Source organism: Microtus oregoni, unplaced genomic scaffold (assembly GCF_018167655.1).
Source record: "Microtus oregoni isolate MIOR12 unplaced genomic scaffold, Mior012 000000F_ref0000247, whole genome shotgun sequence".
In the NCBI taxonomy this organism is placed as follows: Eukaryota; Metazoa; Chordata; class Mammalia; order Rodentia; family Cricetidae; genus Microtus; species Microtus oregoni.
In genome coordinates, this window is record NW_024543059.1 from 54,174,659 (window position 1) to 54,189,019 (window position 14,361).

The 14,361-nt window shown below is 44.6% G+C and overlaps 1 protein-coding gene across 2 annotated transcripts in view; it reads left to right on the top strand.

Annotated features, from left to right (window-relative positions):
- Window positions 1–14,361, top strand: part of St6galnac3 (ST6 N-acetylgalactosaminide alpha-2,6-sialyltransferase 3) — a 557,412-nt gene that overhangs the window by 461,630 nt on the left and 81,421 nt on the right. The window contains exons 4-5 of one of the 2 annotated variants that reach the window (XM_041651035.1): window positions 4,318–4,425; window positions 5,412–7,541. The exons of the other annotated variant lie outside the window; for it this stretch is intronic. Coding sequence (XP_041506969.1) covers window positions 4,318–4,425; window positions 5,412–5,598 — 295 coding nt within the window. The 3' untranslated portion in view covers window positions 5,599–7,541. Of the gene's footprint in view, window positions 1–4,317; window positions 4,426–5,411; window positions 7,542–14,361 lie in introns of those variants that run through there. 2 annotated transcript variants of the gene reach the window in all.

Below are 14,361 nucleotides of genomic sequence, written 5' to 3' on the forward strand. Positions count from 1 at the left end.
CGTGAGTGACAGGTTACAACATCATATGTGTCCCAGAAGAGACTTAAGAATTTGTAAGGCAATTGATGCCTATCCCAGATCCCTGCTCACTGAGTTGTGTGAACAAGTCCTCGTAGGCCAGTACAGTCTTTCTTGTAGTTATCATTATTGAACCTTTAAAGGTCTACACAGGTACAATTTATACTCCTACAGCAAGCATCAGCACAGGGGCCTGGAAGCGGCACCCCTATGTGAATGACCAGAGCTAGCTCCCAAAAGACCAGTGAGTTCCTCCAAGGCAGTTATGCTCAACCTGTGGGTCGCAACCCCCATAGCAGATATCCTGCATATCAGATATTTACATTAATTATAAAGTAACAATGGAATAATTTGTGGGTTACGATATGAGGAGCTGTATTGAAGGTTGAGAGCCACTGTTCCAAGGCCTCAGATTCTCCCAGGCTCTTGTTTTCGAGGTGTCCCTGGGTTGAACATCCTAGAGGAACATTAAGTCAGAGTATTTGAGAAGGCGGCCCCGTGAAAACCCTAGCATGTACTATAGGTAGGAAACGGCATGACATTTCAAGTCTCAAACTACCAGAGATGTTAAGGGAAAATAATGTAACTGTCTAATTAAGCCCAGTTTTTAGGACACGGCACAGGGGCGGTGGGACTCTCCCCCATGTAAATCAAACACAACACATAATGTTGGGGGAAGCTTCGGGGCTAATTAGTGTGGGTTGTCTATCTGGAAACAAATCAGGCCAGGCCTAGAAGGAACGGAATGTCATAAATGTGGGATTTTCTAAGTCTTTATTATTTTGTGAAGTGGAAAGATCTTTGGCCAATTGCCAAAGTTAAAAACTCCTGACCCCCTTTTCCTGAAGTACAGATAACAGCCATTCCAGGACGCCTGTGTCCTGCGTCTCCTCCAAGGCTCATGTTTGAATGCTTACTGTCAAGATTTCAGAAATTACTGGGTTGGGCCAGAAGAGGGCAGGACAGCTTCCATGCATTGCCAAGTTCCAAATACTGCACAGAGGACCCCCATTTATCCTGAGCTAGGCCATCATTTGGGTTCCCCATTTATCCTGAGATACAGTGGAAGGTTCTCATATTAATTGAAGCAGTCTGTCATTCTTTATATTTATTCTCATAGAAATTAATGCTTTTCCACACTGCCCTGGTTCCACGGTAGTCTGTCTTCACAAAACAAAGAGCATCTCTTCTAAAAAAGCGTTGGTCATGGTCTCCAGTCTCACCATGAAGGAAAAAGTTTTTTGTTTTCTTCCTTCTGTCCACGTATACCACAGACATTGCTCTCATGCCCATAGTGCCAGTGAGCCCAGCTGGTCATGTGATTCATGTGCTCGCTGATTGCGCCATCAACACACTTGCAACATGGTGCAGAGCTCACTGGTTGAGGCTGGAGGATGATAACATACTCTCTGGCAACCCAGAATCACTGGATTTTAAGATTGGCGATATGAGATATGAGCAAGTTCAGTCCCCTCACTTAGAAACAAGGACCCTGACTCAAAGAGACCGTGTGAACTGTCTCTAGCGCCCTGTTTCAGTCAGCAGTCACAGTGCATTGTGGGACCAGGTATGTTTTTGTCAGCCTACACCCCACTGTGTTCTGATTTTAACACCCAGGCTTTGGGTGTGTTGTATTGGATGGTGACCAATTGTGTTAATGTGAGTCCCTCCACTTATCAGGTCATAACAGATCAACACAGACAGTAAGATCTTTCCCCTCCACAAAGTAAGAACAATTGCTGTGCTTGGGTCTAACAAATATAAGCATTCAAACAAATGCAGCCCATTGTAACAAGTGCTGTGATTTTAGTAATCTCTGTGTCTGGTTGAGCTTCTCCTGAAGAAGTATAGAAAGGATATAAAATAGGTTTAAAAAATTTGAAAGAATCAAGACAAAAAGTGAACATATAATCCAGTAAGAACAATGGTCATGCAAATTCAGTACACCTACAGAATGTCCATATAAAATATTCTGAAAACATTTAGGTTATAACACTCATGTCTTCTGATCCTAATCTTAAATAAACGGAATGCTTCCTTGATGCTCCTGAGACCCTAGAATACAGAACACCTTCTGGCTAAACTGTGTAATAAGAACTTTGTTCTATAGTTTGTTTGTCCTTTGTCCAACCCCTTCCCACTCATGGAGCACACAGCCCATACTTGTATATCACTGCTAATTTATCCCACAGAACAGTAGACAACTCACTGTGGTTCAGTCTCTGGAACACATGGCTTTCGGTGTCCACAGGTTCTGGATTTCTGGGTTCTGTCAACTGTAGATCCTAATACTCTGTCCACTGTGTAGAGGGAATTATATCAGTACAAATCATTATCAGACTGATTTCTTCTCGTTTTTACATAATACAGTATTCCAACGACATAGTGATGGAGGTGGGTTTTTTATCTTATCTGTTGCTTTCATTGGGTAACTGATAAAGAAAACTGCTTGGCCCTGATAGGACAGAAAATTAGGCGGAGTAGACAGAACAGGCAGTCACCATGATTCTCCCACTCCAGACAGATGCAGGTTAAGATCTTTCCTGGTAAGCCAGCTTGTGGTGTTACACAGAATATTAGAAATGGGTTAGATCAATATGTAAGTGCTAGCCAGTAAGAGGCTAGAGCTAATGGGCCAAGCAGTGTTTAAAAGAATACAGCTTCTGTGTAATTATTTCGGGTAAAGCTAGCCAGGTGGCTGGAAGCGACCCGCCACTCCTATTTCAACAACATGGGGACTATATTAGTTATAATTAACCTAGAGGAGACCAGAGTCTGAGCACCTGAGCATTTGGATAGGTGGGGGATCCAGGTTCCAGTATCCCACAGACACAGAGGGCCAACTCTAGACTCCATGTAGAAAATATGCACCAGGAGATGCAGATGCTGGGATTTTATGTAATTCCTGAAATGTTGCATAGTTCTGGGTTGACAGGAGTCGGGAAGGAGGAGGGGTTCTAATTCAGACCCATGAGTGGCATCATGCTAAGGATTTAGGTCCACAGTCCTGGGTTCTGGGCTTTGACAGACACTGGCCTCTGGCTGGAGGCTGCACCTAGACTGTGGATGGGTGTGTGTTAGTTGGTGGATGAACTGGGTGACATCCCGCCAGTCCTGCATCCAGAGGGATGCACTGCCACACAGCCGCCAGATAACTTGGGGCAATCCACTTACCTCTGCAGGAAGAGATGTCAGGAGGGAGACAATGGAGCTTTTGGAATGAATTAGCTGAGCTTGGCTGAGGACAGGAACAGAGATCCATCCTGAACCATTTGCCTTTGGCAGACCCCTGTAGTGAGCACTGTCTCTGTTCGGGGAGGGCTGTGGATGATTTAATCAAACCAAGCTTGGCTCACTTCCATGTTTGGGGTATACCTGTGCTGTTTGATCTTCCTAAAATATTTTCCCTTCTATGGTTCGCACAGCCTCGTCCTCTCTCCCCACCCTCACCCTTCTTTTCCCAGCCCCTGAGTCACGTTACCCTTATCACAGAAGCATTCCCCGAGAAACTTTATAGAGTAACTGGGATGTAAATCTAATCTTCCAGTCAGTGTAAAGATGGAAACACTGGGCATGACTTCTGTATTTATAGCATCTATAAGAGTAATCGGCACATTAAAGGTGTCCCATAAACTGGGTCCAAGAGGCCAGAGCTAGGTCTTAGGAAGAAGCTTGTCTCCTGATGCCTGCGAGTTTGCTTAGGAAAGAAAACATTTGGATGCTTTCATAGTCCAGGTTGACCCACACTGACTACTTTACATGTAGAAGCCGAGATTGGAGATCAGCACACATCCACATATGCATGCAATCACATGCTCATACACCCACATCCCCATCCGTACTCACACCCACACAAACACAACCTTAAAATACGTAATAGGAGCTAAGGAGATGAGAAAGTGCTGCGCCCAGGTAAACAAGACACCATTGTCATTCAGTGCTCATCAGCGCTTCAAGCAACCTACAACAAACCCATCCTCTGATATACACCCCTAATTTGTTGTCTTATGGAAAGACAAATTATTTTTTACCTGAAGGCAACAGGATTATTCGACTTGGATATTTGCCATATGGCTTCTCTTCCACCCAGCGCAGCTTTGAGGCTTAAGGTAGAAAGAGTTAAGGGTGCCCATAAATTATTCAGAGATAACTCAAAACAAGTGTGTATCCTTGACAGATTGTCAGGTTTCTCAGTGCTCCCCCGATACCGGGTGCTGCCTTTTTGATAAGGCGTGGCTTGTTTCTTACTGCACTTCCTCGTTGCCCTGCATTTCACTTCTCCTGTTTCTGTTCCTCCAGGGTCCAGTCCGGCTCCTATCTCAGCACGGGCTGGTTTACCTTTATCCTGGCCATGGACGCCTGTTACAGTATCCACGTCTACGGGATGATAAATGACACCTATTGCAAGTAAGAGCATGGGAAATTATTTCCGTGCAACTCCAATTCTGATATCTTGTCAAAATATCACAATTCATTCTAATGCCATAAATCTGAGAAATAGATCAGATGACGATTACTCTTTGCCAACATGCCATGTTCTTGTCAGCGCATCATGTTCTGACTTTTAGGAGTGATAGAAAGAAAACAATACCTACGGCAGTCTAATGTTGCACATCAGAAGGGACACTTTCCCCTAAATCAGTCGCATTTCTGGGACTCGGGGCTTGAAAATCTGGAACGAGTTCAGTGGTGATTTAATTTGTGAGATCAAGGTTTCCATGGCTCGTCCCTCTGAAGGCTTGACGGACAGCTGTCAGCCAACGGCTCTGTTTGCTCAGAGGAGAAAATGCCCTAATGCCTCAGAGGAATGTTCAGCTCAACAAGAGTTCCTGAGGATTTGATTTCACTAATGTGTGACTAATCTGCCAGACTCTTAGTTTAAGTGAGTATGTGGTTGCTGGCAGGATCGCGTCTAATCAGATTGCCAAACACATGCGTCCTCGTGGTGGTGGAATATGGTTCCTCTACCGACCATTCACACGATAAGAGGCAGAGAGCACTTAATCATACTGTTAACACGTAACCCTGGGTCAGTGTTCATGATTAGACATCTGCACTCTAACAGCTATGTCTAAAAACCACAGAGGAACCCCAAACTTCACTGGGAGGTTCCAGAGCATTGGGCTTTGTAAGGTTTGTTTCATCTCATCCCTTCCCTTACTCAGAGTGCAGGGCATGTGTCTGAATGCAATTAGTGTGATGTGTAGATTGTATTTGATCTATTAGGGCACTAAGAACTGGTCCTTCTTCCTAAAAGCTTTCGTCTGCAATAGCTTTTAACTGGGTCCGTGGAGGAGGGTTTATAAGTAGATGCATTTACTGAGCACGTCATGGATTCTTGTAAATGCCTGCCTCACCCTTGGCGCCCTTCCCTCTCCTGTCTTCTTTTCCAGGACAGAAGGGTATAGGAAAGTCCCCTACCATTACTATGAGCAAGGGAAAGATGAGTGTAACGAGTATCTTCTCCACGAACACGCCCCCCACGGGGGACACCGCTTCATCACCGAGAAGAGAGTGTTTGCCAAGTGGGCCGAGAAGCACAGAATAATCTTCACACACCCAAACTGGACCGTGTCCTGATGTTGTCTCCCCTGATCGTGGCACTGCGGCTCTGAAGATGACAGCGCGGGCAAGGTTGTTCATGACTGTCAGGGTCCTGACCACTCTCTGATGGGGACGGTGACTCTGCTAGCAATCCGGACTCGGCGTTCTGTGGGAGGGGCTCCCGTTCATTCTGTTCTCTCTGGTGGGTCAGCCCTACGTACTGCACTTTATGACTTACCTGTCAAAGGCCAATGACGTGGCAGCTGTGAGTACAGAAAACAGGAAGATCGTCTTTCAAGCTACCTGCTCAGAATTCCTGACAGAGGCGTTGGAAGAGACGGATGTGACCTTCTCAGGCAAGGTCACTCAGTGTGTGGGCAGCTCCACCATCTTGGAAAAATGGCTGACTGCCAAACACTGTCCCAAGAAATTCTATCAGGGTATAGATATCTTGCCACAGTCAGCCTGAGAGAGGGTAGGCATCTCTCTTTGATGCCGTCTTCCTTCCATATGTCTCCCAGCTAAAGCCTCAGGCCACCTACCTGATTAAATGTAGCAATGAAGGTGTTGCGTAATTCCTGCCCCTCGGGATTACTGGACTATCTCAGACACTTGACTCAAAAGGTATCAAGTAGCAGGTATTGACAAACTTCCACTTTGTCGGCTGTGCTCTTCCTACTCAAAGCAGCGTGACTAAACATATTAGACCGATTACCTACATTAATGTTTAGTTATTTTTGCTCGAGTACTAAATATTAACGTGCTAGCTGTACAGCTGCAGCACTGTAGAAACACATACTGTGAAAACATTTCTGAAACATAACCAAAGGGTTTCCTCGCTCTGCTTCCACACCCAATTCTGCAAAAACGATGTGCTTCGTGACATCGTGAGACAGGGAGAGCAGACCATATTTTTGCATTAATTTGTATCCTACCATATTCATAATATATATTTTTAAATTCAAATTTCTATTTTATAATCCCAAGGCGTGTCTCTTCATATACATTATCAATGCCAAGTGCCAAATGTTAGACATGAAAGGTTCTTTTATATCATTAAATCCAACCGGAGCTCTTGCCTTTATGAGGCTGATCGTCTCCCCCCCCCCCCCCACCACCACCACCACCACCACGTATCAGGTGTTCTGCTATGACAGTAAAACGGTGATAAGCCTAATTCCCAGAGTGCTTTGTCAATTCCAGTCCCGTCACATATTTCTGCCATGTGACACCCGTGACCACCTCGCCGGGCTGTGGCCTGCATATTCTGCCATCTCCAGCAGCTGATCCACATTGTGTCAGCTGGGTCCGTGCGTCCCAGGTTGCTCTACTGTAGAATATCTATATAGAATAGCATTTCTGTAAATGATTGAGTTCTCTACCAAATATAGCATAGCATACCAAGATTAAGAGAAAGGACCACAAGGATGGTTGTGTCCTAGATCAGTAGCCCTATAAGCTTAGATAGTTTTGATTTCTTTTTGTCAGTGGCTTTGTTCAGGTGGTGAGTAAATGGGGGCTCAGGAACATCAGAAGCAGAAAGTGGTTTCCCATCCCAGGCCTGACACAGCTTCACTCTCCGTACACTTGGTGCTCCTTAAGTATCAGAGGTATCTCAGACTCTTCTAAGCATCCATGAATATCTTGGCACAATGATTCACAAGCCAAAAGCCTGGCTGAACTTCATGTATTCGAAGCTGGAAATAAGAATCCACCTCATCTGCTGCACTGTGGCAGATCTTTCCTAGGAATAAGGGTCGTACTCAGTCACTAAGCTCCTGTCCTCCTCTGCCCATTTGATACCCCACACCCACACCTGTAAGTGTTCCCCGGCCCCACCTTTACTGCTGGAGAGAGACTGGTTCTTCTTTTGTTGTTGGCTTATGTGAGTTTTTGCAGTTTTGTGAATGTTAGTTTTTTAGAGTGGATTGAAATGCCCACTTACAGGAAAATAAATAATACCCCTGGTAAAATTCTAATGGAAGCTGTTGATTTTCTCTCTGTCACGATACAAAAGTTCTACCTTCACATAAAACAAACCCTCGGTTAATCAGAATGCTTCCAGGGATGGCGTAGCTGATTCATGTCGCCATCTATTAGTGGAGGCCAACTCTATTTTGGGTGCTCACTGATGAGAAACTTGAGAACTCGCTCTCCTCCTTCCTGTAGCTTTTTCTCAAGGGGACTTTGGCCACATCCTCCCTCACATTGTGTGTAGAAAAGGCAGGCTCTATCTAATGACAGCCAGCTATGGGATGGTGAAGTGGGACATGATCCCCCCTCCCCTTCTATTCTCATTCTCTCTTCTCCTCCCCCACTTCTCCTCCTCCCTCTTCTCTCTTCTTGTTTTGTCTCTTGAGGAAACAAAAAGCATTTTATGGTGACACAGTTGAGTTCCTTTGCAATCAGTAAGGGCTTTGACTCACTCAGGATTTGCTTTTCTCTGTAGTAATAATTTTCTCTGCTTCCATTTCCTGTTCCTTTCTTCCAGCCTTCGTTCTGGTAGAAATGCAAACTCTCATTTCTCCCATGTGAAGAAGAAGTTTTGCTTCTTGGACTTGCTAAGAGAGGCAAAGGGTCATTCAGGGAGACTCTGTCACACACAGTTCCAGTCATCCCCACAGGTTCCTGTCCACTGAGAGACTATCCCCATCCTCGCAAGGGGAAGCTAAATGAGCTCACTTAGCACTGGTGCACAGCTATCCTATGTATCAGTTGATAATAGTGAAAAGAAAGATGTTTTGGCATCATCTAAGGTGCTAGGCAAATGGACGACAGAAAATGACCGTAGACTTCTGCAATCAGCACACATGTCTGCCATTCAAAACCACAGGCCAGGCCTGGAGAGCTGAGCTGACACATCGAAGCACTGGCTGCTCTTTAGAAGCCAGTTTGGTTCCCAGCAGTTCCCTGCACGCACTTAGGCAGTCACAACTACCTCCAACTCCAGTTTCAGGTGATCCAGTTACCTCTTCCGGCCTCTGTGGGTACCCACGTACATGAGATACATGCACACATACATGCATATGCATAAACAAACAAGCTTATTGGTAGCATGAGTTCTAGTGACATTACGGTATCTGTAGATCATTATCTCGTTCAGCCATCACCAGGGAAGCCTCTGGATGGTAATTAACAGAGTCCCACAATTGGACAGTGCAGAGAGTGAGACTTTGGAGCATTCAGTCCTAAGACATATTATCTCTAATTCTTTGGATATCTTGAAGAACCAAGGGGAAAGTTAAAGGGTTTTAACATCCCCTTGAAGTTAGCCTATCTATAAGTCATATTGATGTACATTTTTATGATAAAAATGATTTTGTATTCGTGACAAAACTATCCAAGAGAAAGCAATGGGGAATTTGAGGGTATGTTTGTATATATGATCATGGAGTCCATCTGTGCATGTAATATGTGAACATGTATATGCATACATAAATACTTATAATTATATGTGAAAGCATACATGAGATTCTATATTCTTTGCCTATGTGTGACTCACAGAAGACTCTATTTCTGACTTGAGTTGAAATTCTTTGGTTTACATTTTGAATCCTGGTAAGATTAAAAAAAACCCTCACATCCAAAGTAAATGTACTGATTGCTAGGAATATATAATGCCATTCCCGATGGCTGGCCAGAGGAACAAACCCATCTAGAACAAACACAATCAGGTGTACAGCTGTCACCAAGTAGACCCATAAGTACAGCAATTTGTATCAGCAGACTCTCCCATCCAAAGCTCGCCCAAGTCACACTGAGAACCCTGCAGTAGACTCCATTCAGGCTAACATGAACCGTGGTCCTCCTGTTCACACAGGCAGGAGGCAGCGCTGGGTTTGCATGATTTCTGGTCTGCAGTCATTGCGCTGTGACTGGTGAGGAAGGGGTGTCATTGTGCAGGGAGACTGTCCCCTGAGGTTTTGGTGTGGACCAGCTGATTGGAGAGCAAGAGTGTGCTGACCTCCAGTGGGGCATGCAACCCCCGGAAAGACTCACTCATGGCCTTCTTGAGAAAAAGACAACACTACTTCACCTGGTAGGGTTAATTGGATGTTAACTGTGAGGTCAGTTTGATTTTGAGAAACAAGACAGTGTAAATGGACGGTTGACATTCTTTTCTCACATGCACTGAATATGCCACATCAAAGGGGAGACCCAACCCCATCTTCTGGGGCAGTTGATGTACCCTAGGGCGTGTGAATTACAATCCAAGAGAAGCGGGGTCTTAACTGCATTCCTAACTGGTGAGAGTTCCTCCTTTGATTCTCCTTGTGAAGAGATCCCATGACTACGGGAGCCAGTGATGAGCTTTCTGAGCACACTGGTGGCCGAGATGAAAGGAGGCGCCTGGAAAAGCTGCCAGTCCCACCCCGTTAGCCTGCAGTCAAGGAACCAGATTTACGGAAGTAAAGGCAGCTCAACCTTGACTGTAAAGCAGTCTGCTGGCAGTCCTGACACCCCGAATCTCATCACCTGTCTCTTTCCCCAAAACGCTTTCCACTGGGCTCTTTAAAACAGAGAATCATTACTGGCAGAAATGCATATGTGTTTTAGCAAAAGAATCTACCCAAGGAAACAAAGGCTCCACCAGAACAGATTCTACCAGGGAACAGGGGTATCCCCGCCCTGAGCTGCACAGTTGTTTTGAACAACTGGGGGCAGGACCCTCAGTGCTGGCCCATGTGCTGTCCCATACACCCCTGTTGCTAAGACCAAAGCATTCTATTGTCATGAGATGCCAAGACTCATATAGAGAACACAGAAGTACATTTCTTCCTGTTTTGTCACTGAGGAGGACCAAGCCTTGGTATCAGAGGAGCTGCCCGGTGATGGAGACTGCTTGCTAACCTGGAGCATTGCTCATGGCTTAGACTCGGGGCGGAATCGTCCTCATCCTCACACCAGTTCAACTGTGTGGGTTGGTATGTGGTTGAGGCCACGTATCCGCCTGCAATGTATATAAACGCCCAATGTGCCACAGGATCCAATCAATATGCACAATTTGAGAGTCCACTTATATATGGTACTGTTACATGGGGAGAATTTTGAAATTATGCATCAGACTCTATTTAAATGGTTCCCGTGGCTCGGAAGTAGTGTTCTGTTTTGTTGTTGCTTTTGCTGACCATAGAGACACTACCAGAATAAAATTGCATGTAAATTGCAAAGGCATTGAGACAGAGCTGTCCTTGGGCATTGTAACAGCACAGAAAACCTCATTCCGTTGTTTTTAAAACCTTTACTTTTTTTTCTTTGCTTTTCAGAATAGGCACAAAATTGTTTTTGAGGTGGGAAAGTGCCTCTTTCTCTACAAAGAGGCCTCTTCGTGCTTTAGAGATGGCAGAAAAGCAGAAGCCTGTCTCCGTGAAGGTGAAGACCGTTCCATGAATAAATAGCCAAGTGCCACATCCTTGTATTTGCTGACATATTGAGCAGTTTCTTGTAAGGAACTTCAAAGGGATCGAAACCTGAGCATTGATAGACCCTTGCTACCCGGCCTGCTGCAGAGTGCTCATTCCTTGTGTTTCGCATCACCGTCACTGGTGCTGAGTAAATAGCAGTTCTATTACATGGGGTACACTGACGCTTCACTCATGAGTCCACGAGGGTCACACGGTCCTTGCTGGAGATGCTCATGCCCCTTTGAGACCTGTAATCACTTATCTACAGAGGGGACCAGATGCACAGTGCTGTGCTGGTAAGGGACTTGTTTCCTGAAGTTATAATGCTTTTTTATAGACATCTTAGGATGAAGTTTACAGTTTGGCTAAGAACAATTAGCAGGTTTTAGGGTTTTTTTTTTATGACAGGAGAAATGGGTATGGGTTAACAAAGCTAATAGAAACAGTGGCTGAGGTTTTCAATATGCTCTTTGTCTAACGCAGAAGGACATCCAGGGTGCAGTAGCACACATCACAAGAGAAGGCTTTGCCAGGCTGTGGAATTTCTGGGGTTTGGGGGCTCACAGAGGAGTACAGTCTATCCTGGCAGCCAAGGTCCAGAGGTAGCAAGAGTGATTTGGCCCATGATGCTGACTGGGAAATAGAGAAGAGGCACTTAGGCACAGCTGACTTTCTTCTCCTCAGCCCGTGGAATGATGCTACCATGTTCAGGGTGGATCTTCCTCCTAAGGACAGCTCTCTGGAAACATTTGCCATCATGCAGAGGTATGACTCTTAATGCCTTTTGTGTTCCTGCAGTCAGTGCACAACTGGCAGTCGGAATGTGTGACCACACCACGGAATGCGTGACCACGCCACGGAATGTGTGACCACGCCACGGAATGCGTGACCACACCACGGAATGTGTGACCACACCACGGAATGCGTGACCACACCACGGAATGTGTGACCACACCACGGAATGCGTGACCACGCCACGGAATGCGTGACCACGCCACGGAATGCTGAGCTACAGCTTTCTTGCTCTGCCAGGTGTATTAACAGTGAATCCAGTGCACTAACTGCTTACACTGGAGAGTGCCTTCTGCCCTCTGCACCCCTACCTTTTATTCCTCCGATCTCTCATTATCCCCCATTTTCATTCTTCAAACTTTACATATGTGCCACTGAATATCATGTTTAGTTTCTCCTTTTACAAGTCGGCTGACTGTACTTGATCAATTTCGTGAGTGACCGACCATGTGTAGGGTAAGTAAGGGTCTACTTTGAGAATCAATAACAATAACTTATGCTCACAGCTGTGTTAAAGGCTGTGCATTTGAGCTCCTCCCCTACTATTTTGTGAGGCATATAATGTTATCATCCCTTTACATAAAAAGTTAAAGGACAGAGAAACATGGTAGTTTGCCCAAGCTTGGGCAAGCAGCGATGAAATCAAGTCCAAAGAAAAGCAATTCTTCACAAATTACATATCCAACCAGGGCAGTCTAAAAGAAGTAACAGGAACTCCAACATGTCAGTGGTCTAACAGAATAGGTTGGTGTCTGTCTAAATTATGAAATCTGCACACATGATGTTCTAAAACCATTTTGCCTCCGTGGGACTCAAGCGTCCCTCCTGTGGATTGATCCCTCTCCAAATCTTTGGAGTCCTTTCTCTTGGCCCCATTAGTGCAGAAAGATTGAGAAGGTTCTATGGGATGGTCTGAAAGCGTAAGATCTTGCTCCATCCCACTGGCTGGATTCAGCCACAGCCTGCTAGTAAGTTGGACAAAGCAGTCTATTTGTGGTCAGTATGAATATTTGTAGAACATCTCACAATTTTGAGAGAATAAACTGGGGGTATAGGCAGGAGTCTTGATCTAGTTACAATTAAGCCAAGAAGAAAGGACACAGCTTTTGTTTAAAGAATCCAGGAGAGCAATTGTTGAGCTAGAAATACTAAAGTAACTTGGGTCTACAACAATAGAAACAGCATCACTGATACTACTGAAGATGCTGGCACCCCACCTCTGATCAAACCTTCTTCATACCTACTGCTTTGTGAAATGTCACAGAGATGAGCACACCGTTTCATCTCTTGATCTATGCAGTAAGCGCTGTCGTGTTTTTTAACCAAAAAATGTGATGTTTGGTTCTCGAATCTTAAATTTGAAAATCTCCCCCCTTTGTCTTTTCTTTTCTCATTATATGGACTCATAAAAGGAGTGCTAATCTGTCATAAGTAGTCTTCTCATCTTTAAAGCCAGATCTAGTTCTAGGAAGAGAAAACATTTTATCCTTTTTCTTTCTCTTTCAGTCCTTTACTTCCATTATCCATAATTTTTTTAAACCATCAAACATTATTTTCTTGAATCTGTCTGGACATGCTTTCCCCTTAACATAAATAGAATCTTGCATCCCAATGTTTTCTCGCCTAACAGAAAAGTCTATCATCTTGGGGGGAAAGTGCTTTGAGTGTTAGCATATAAATAATCTTAGTTTGCCCAGGAGAGATTAGCTGAATGTCTAAAATGAAAATAATGAGAGAAAAGTCTTCAGATGTTTGCCATTGTTCAGAACAGTGTGGAACTCTTTGGCTGGGAGCCTGCAGTGCCTGGTGTTACCTGGTGTGATTGAGGACTTGAGAGGGAGGCCTCTTCTATGAGCTGTAACCTTGATGAGGGCAAACTGCTCAGTTTAACGAGGGTGGGACCATCATCAGGGGGACATTGCTATCTCTGTGTCCTCAGCCGTGGTTCTTGAATATAGCAGCATTTGATGCATAGAAGCAGCACCTCCTGCTGTGTATTGCAAATTCTTCTACCTATAACTAGGAACCCTTTTCAGTAACGCACTTGATACTCTGTTTAATCTTCTAAAACTTCACAAAATGCTTACATCTTCCCCCAGAACTATGACACCGACCAAGAAATGTGCACAGTATGGCCTTTCTTCTTGAGTGACAGCTTTACTTCAAATTGCAGCAATTTGGCCAAGATATCTTTTGTGGAAGGCAATTGTGAAGGCTCTGCTCCCTCCTAAAGAAAGGGTTGTAAATGTCACACATTCTGTTGGAGTAAAGGGTATTAATATTGGGAAAGGATTTAATGTATTACAAATAAATCTGTAATCATGCAGAGCTAGGGTTGGGCACTGAGTGTGGAAGAAAAAGATAAAAGTATTCAAAGTGCAATATGAACCCAATGAGACTGAGAGACAGTGGGTAGCAGCAAAACCAAAACTGAGGTACTTAGGCTCAGAGGAGACAAGAACCTGATAACATCAGTGCTCATCAAAAGGAGCTGGAGATTTTAGAATATTCTAATAGAAGACCCCATTGGAAAGACCACCAACACTACAAAATCCAGAAAAAGAATCTAAGAGCAGACAGGAGAATCATGAGGGATGAGGGC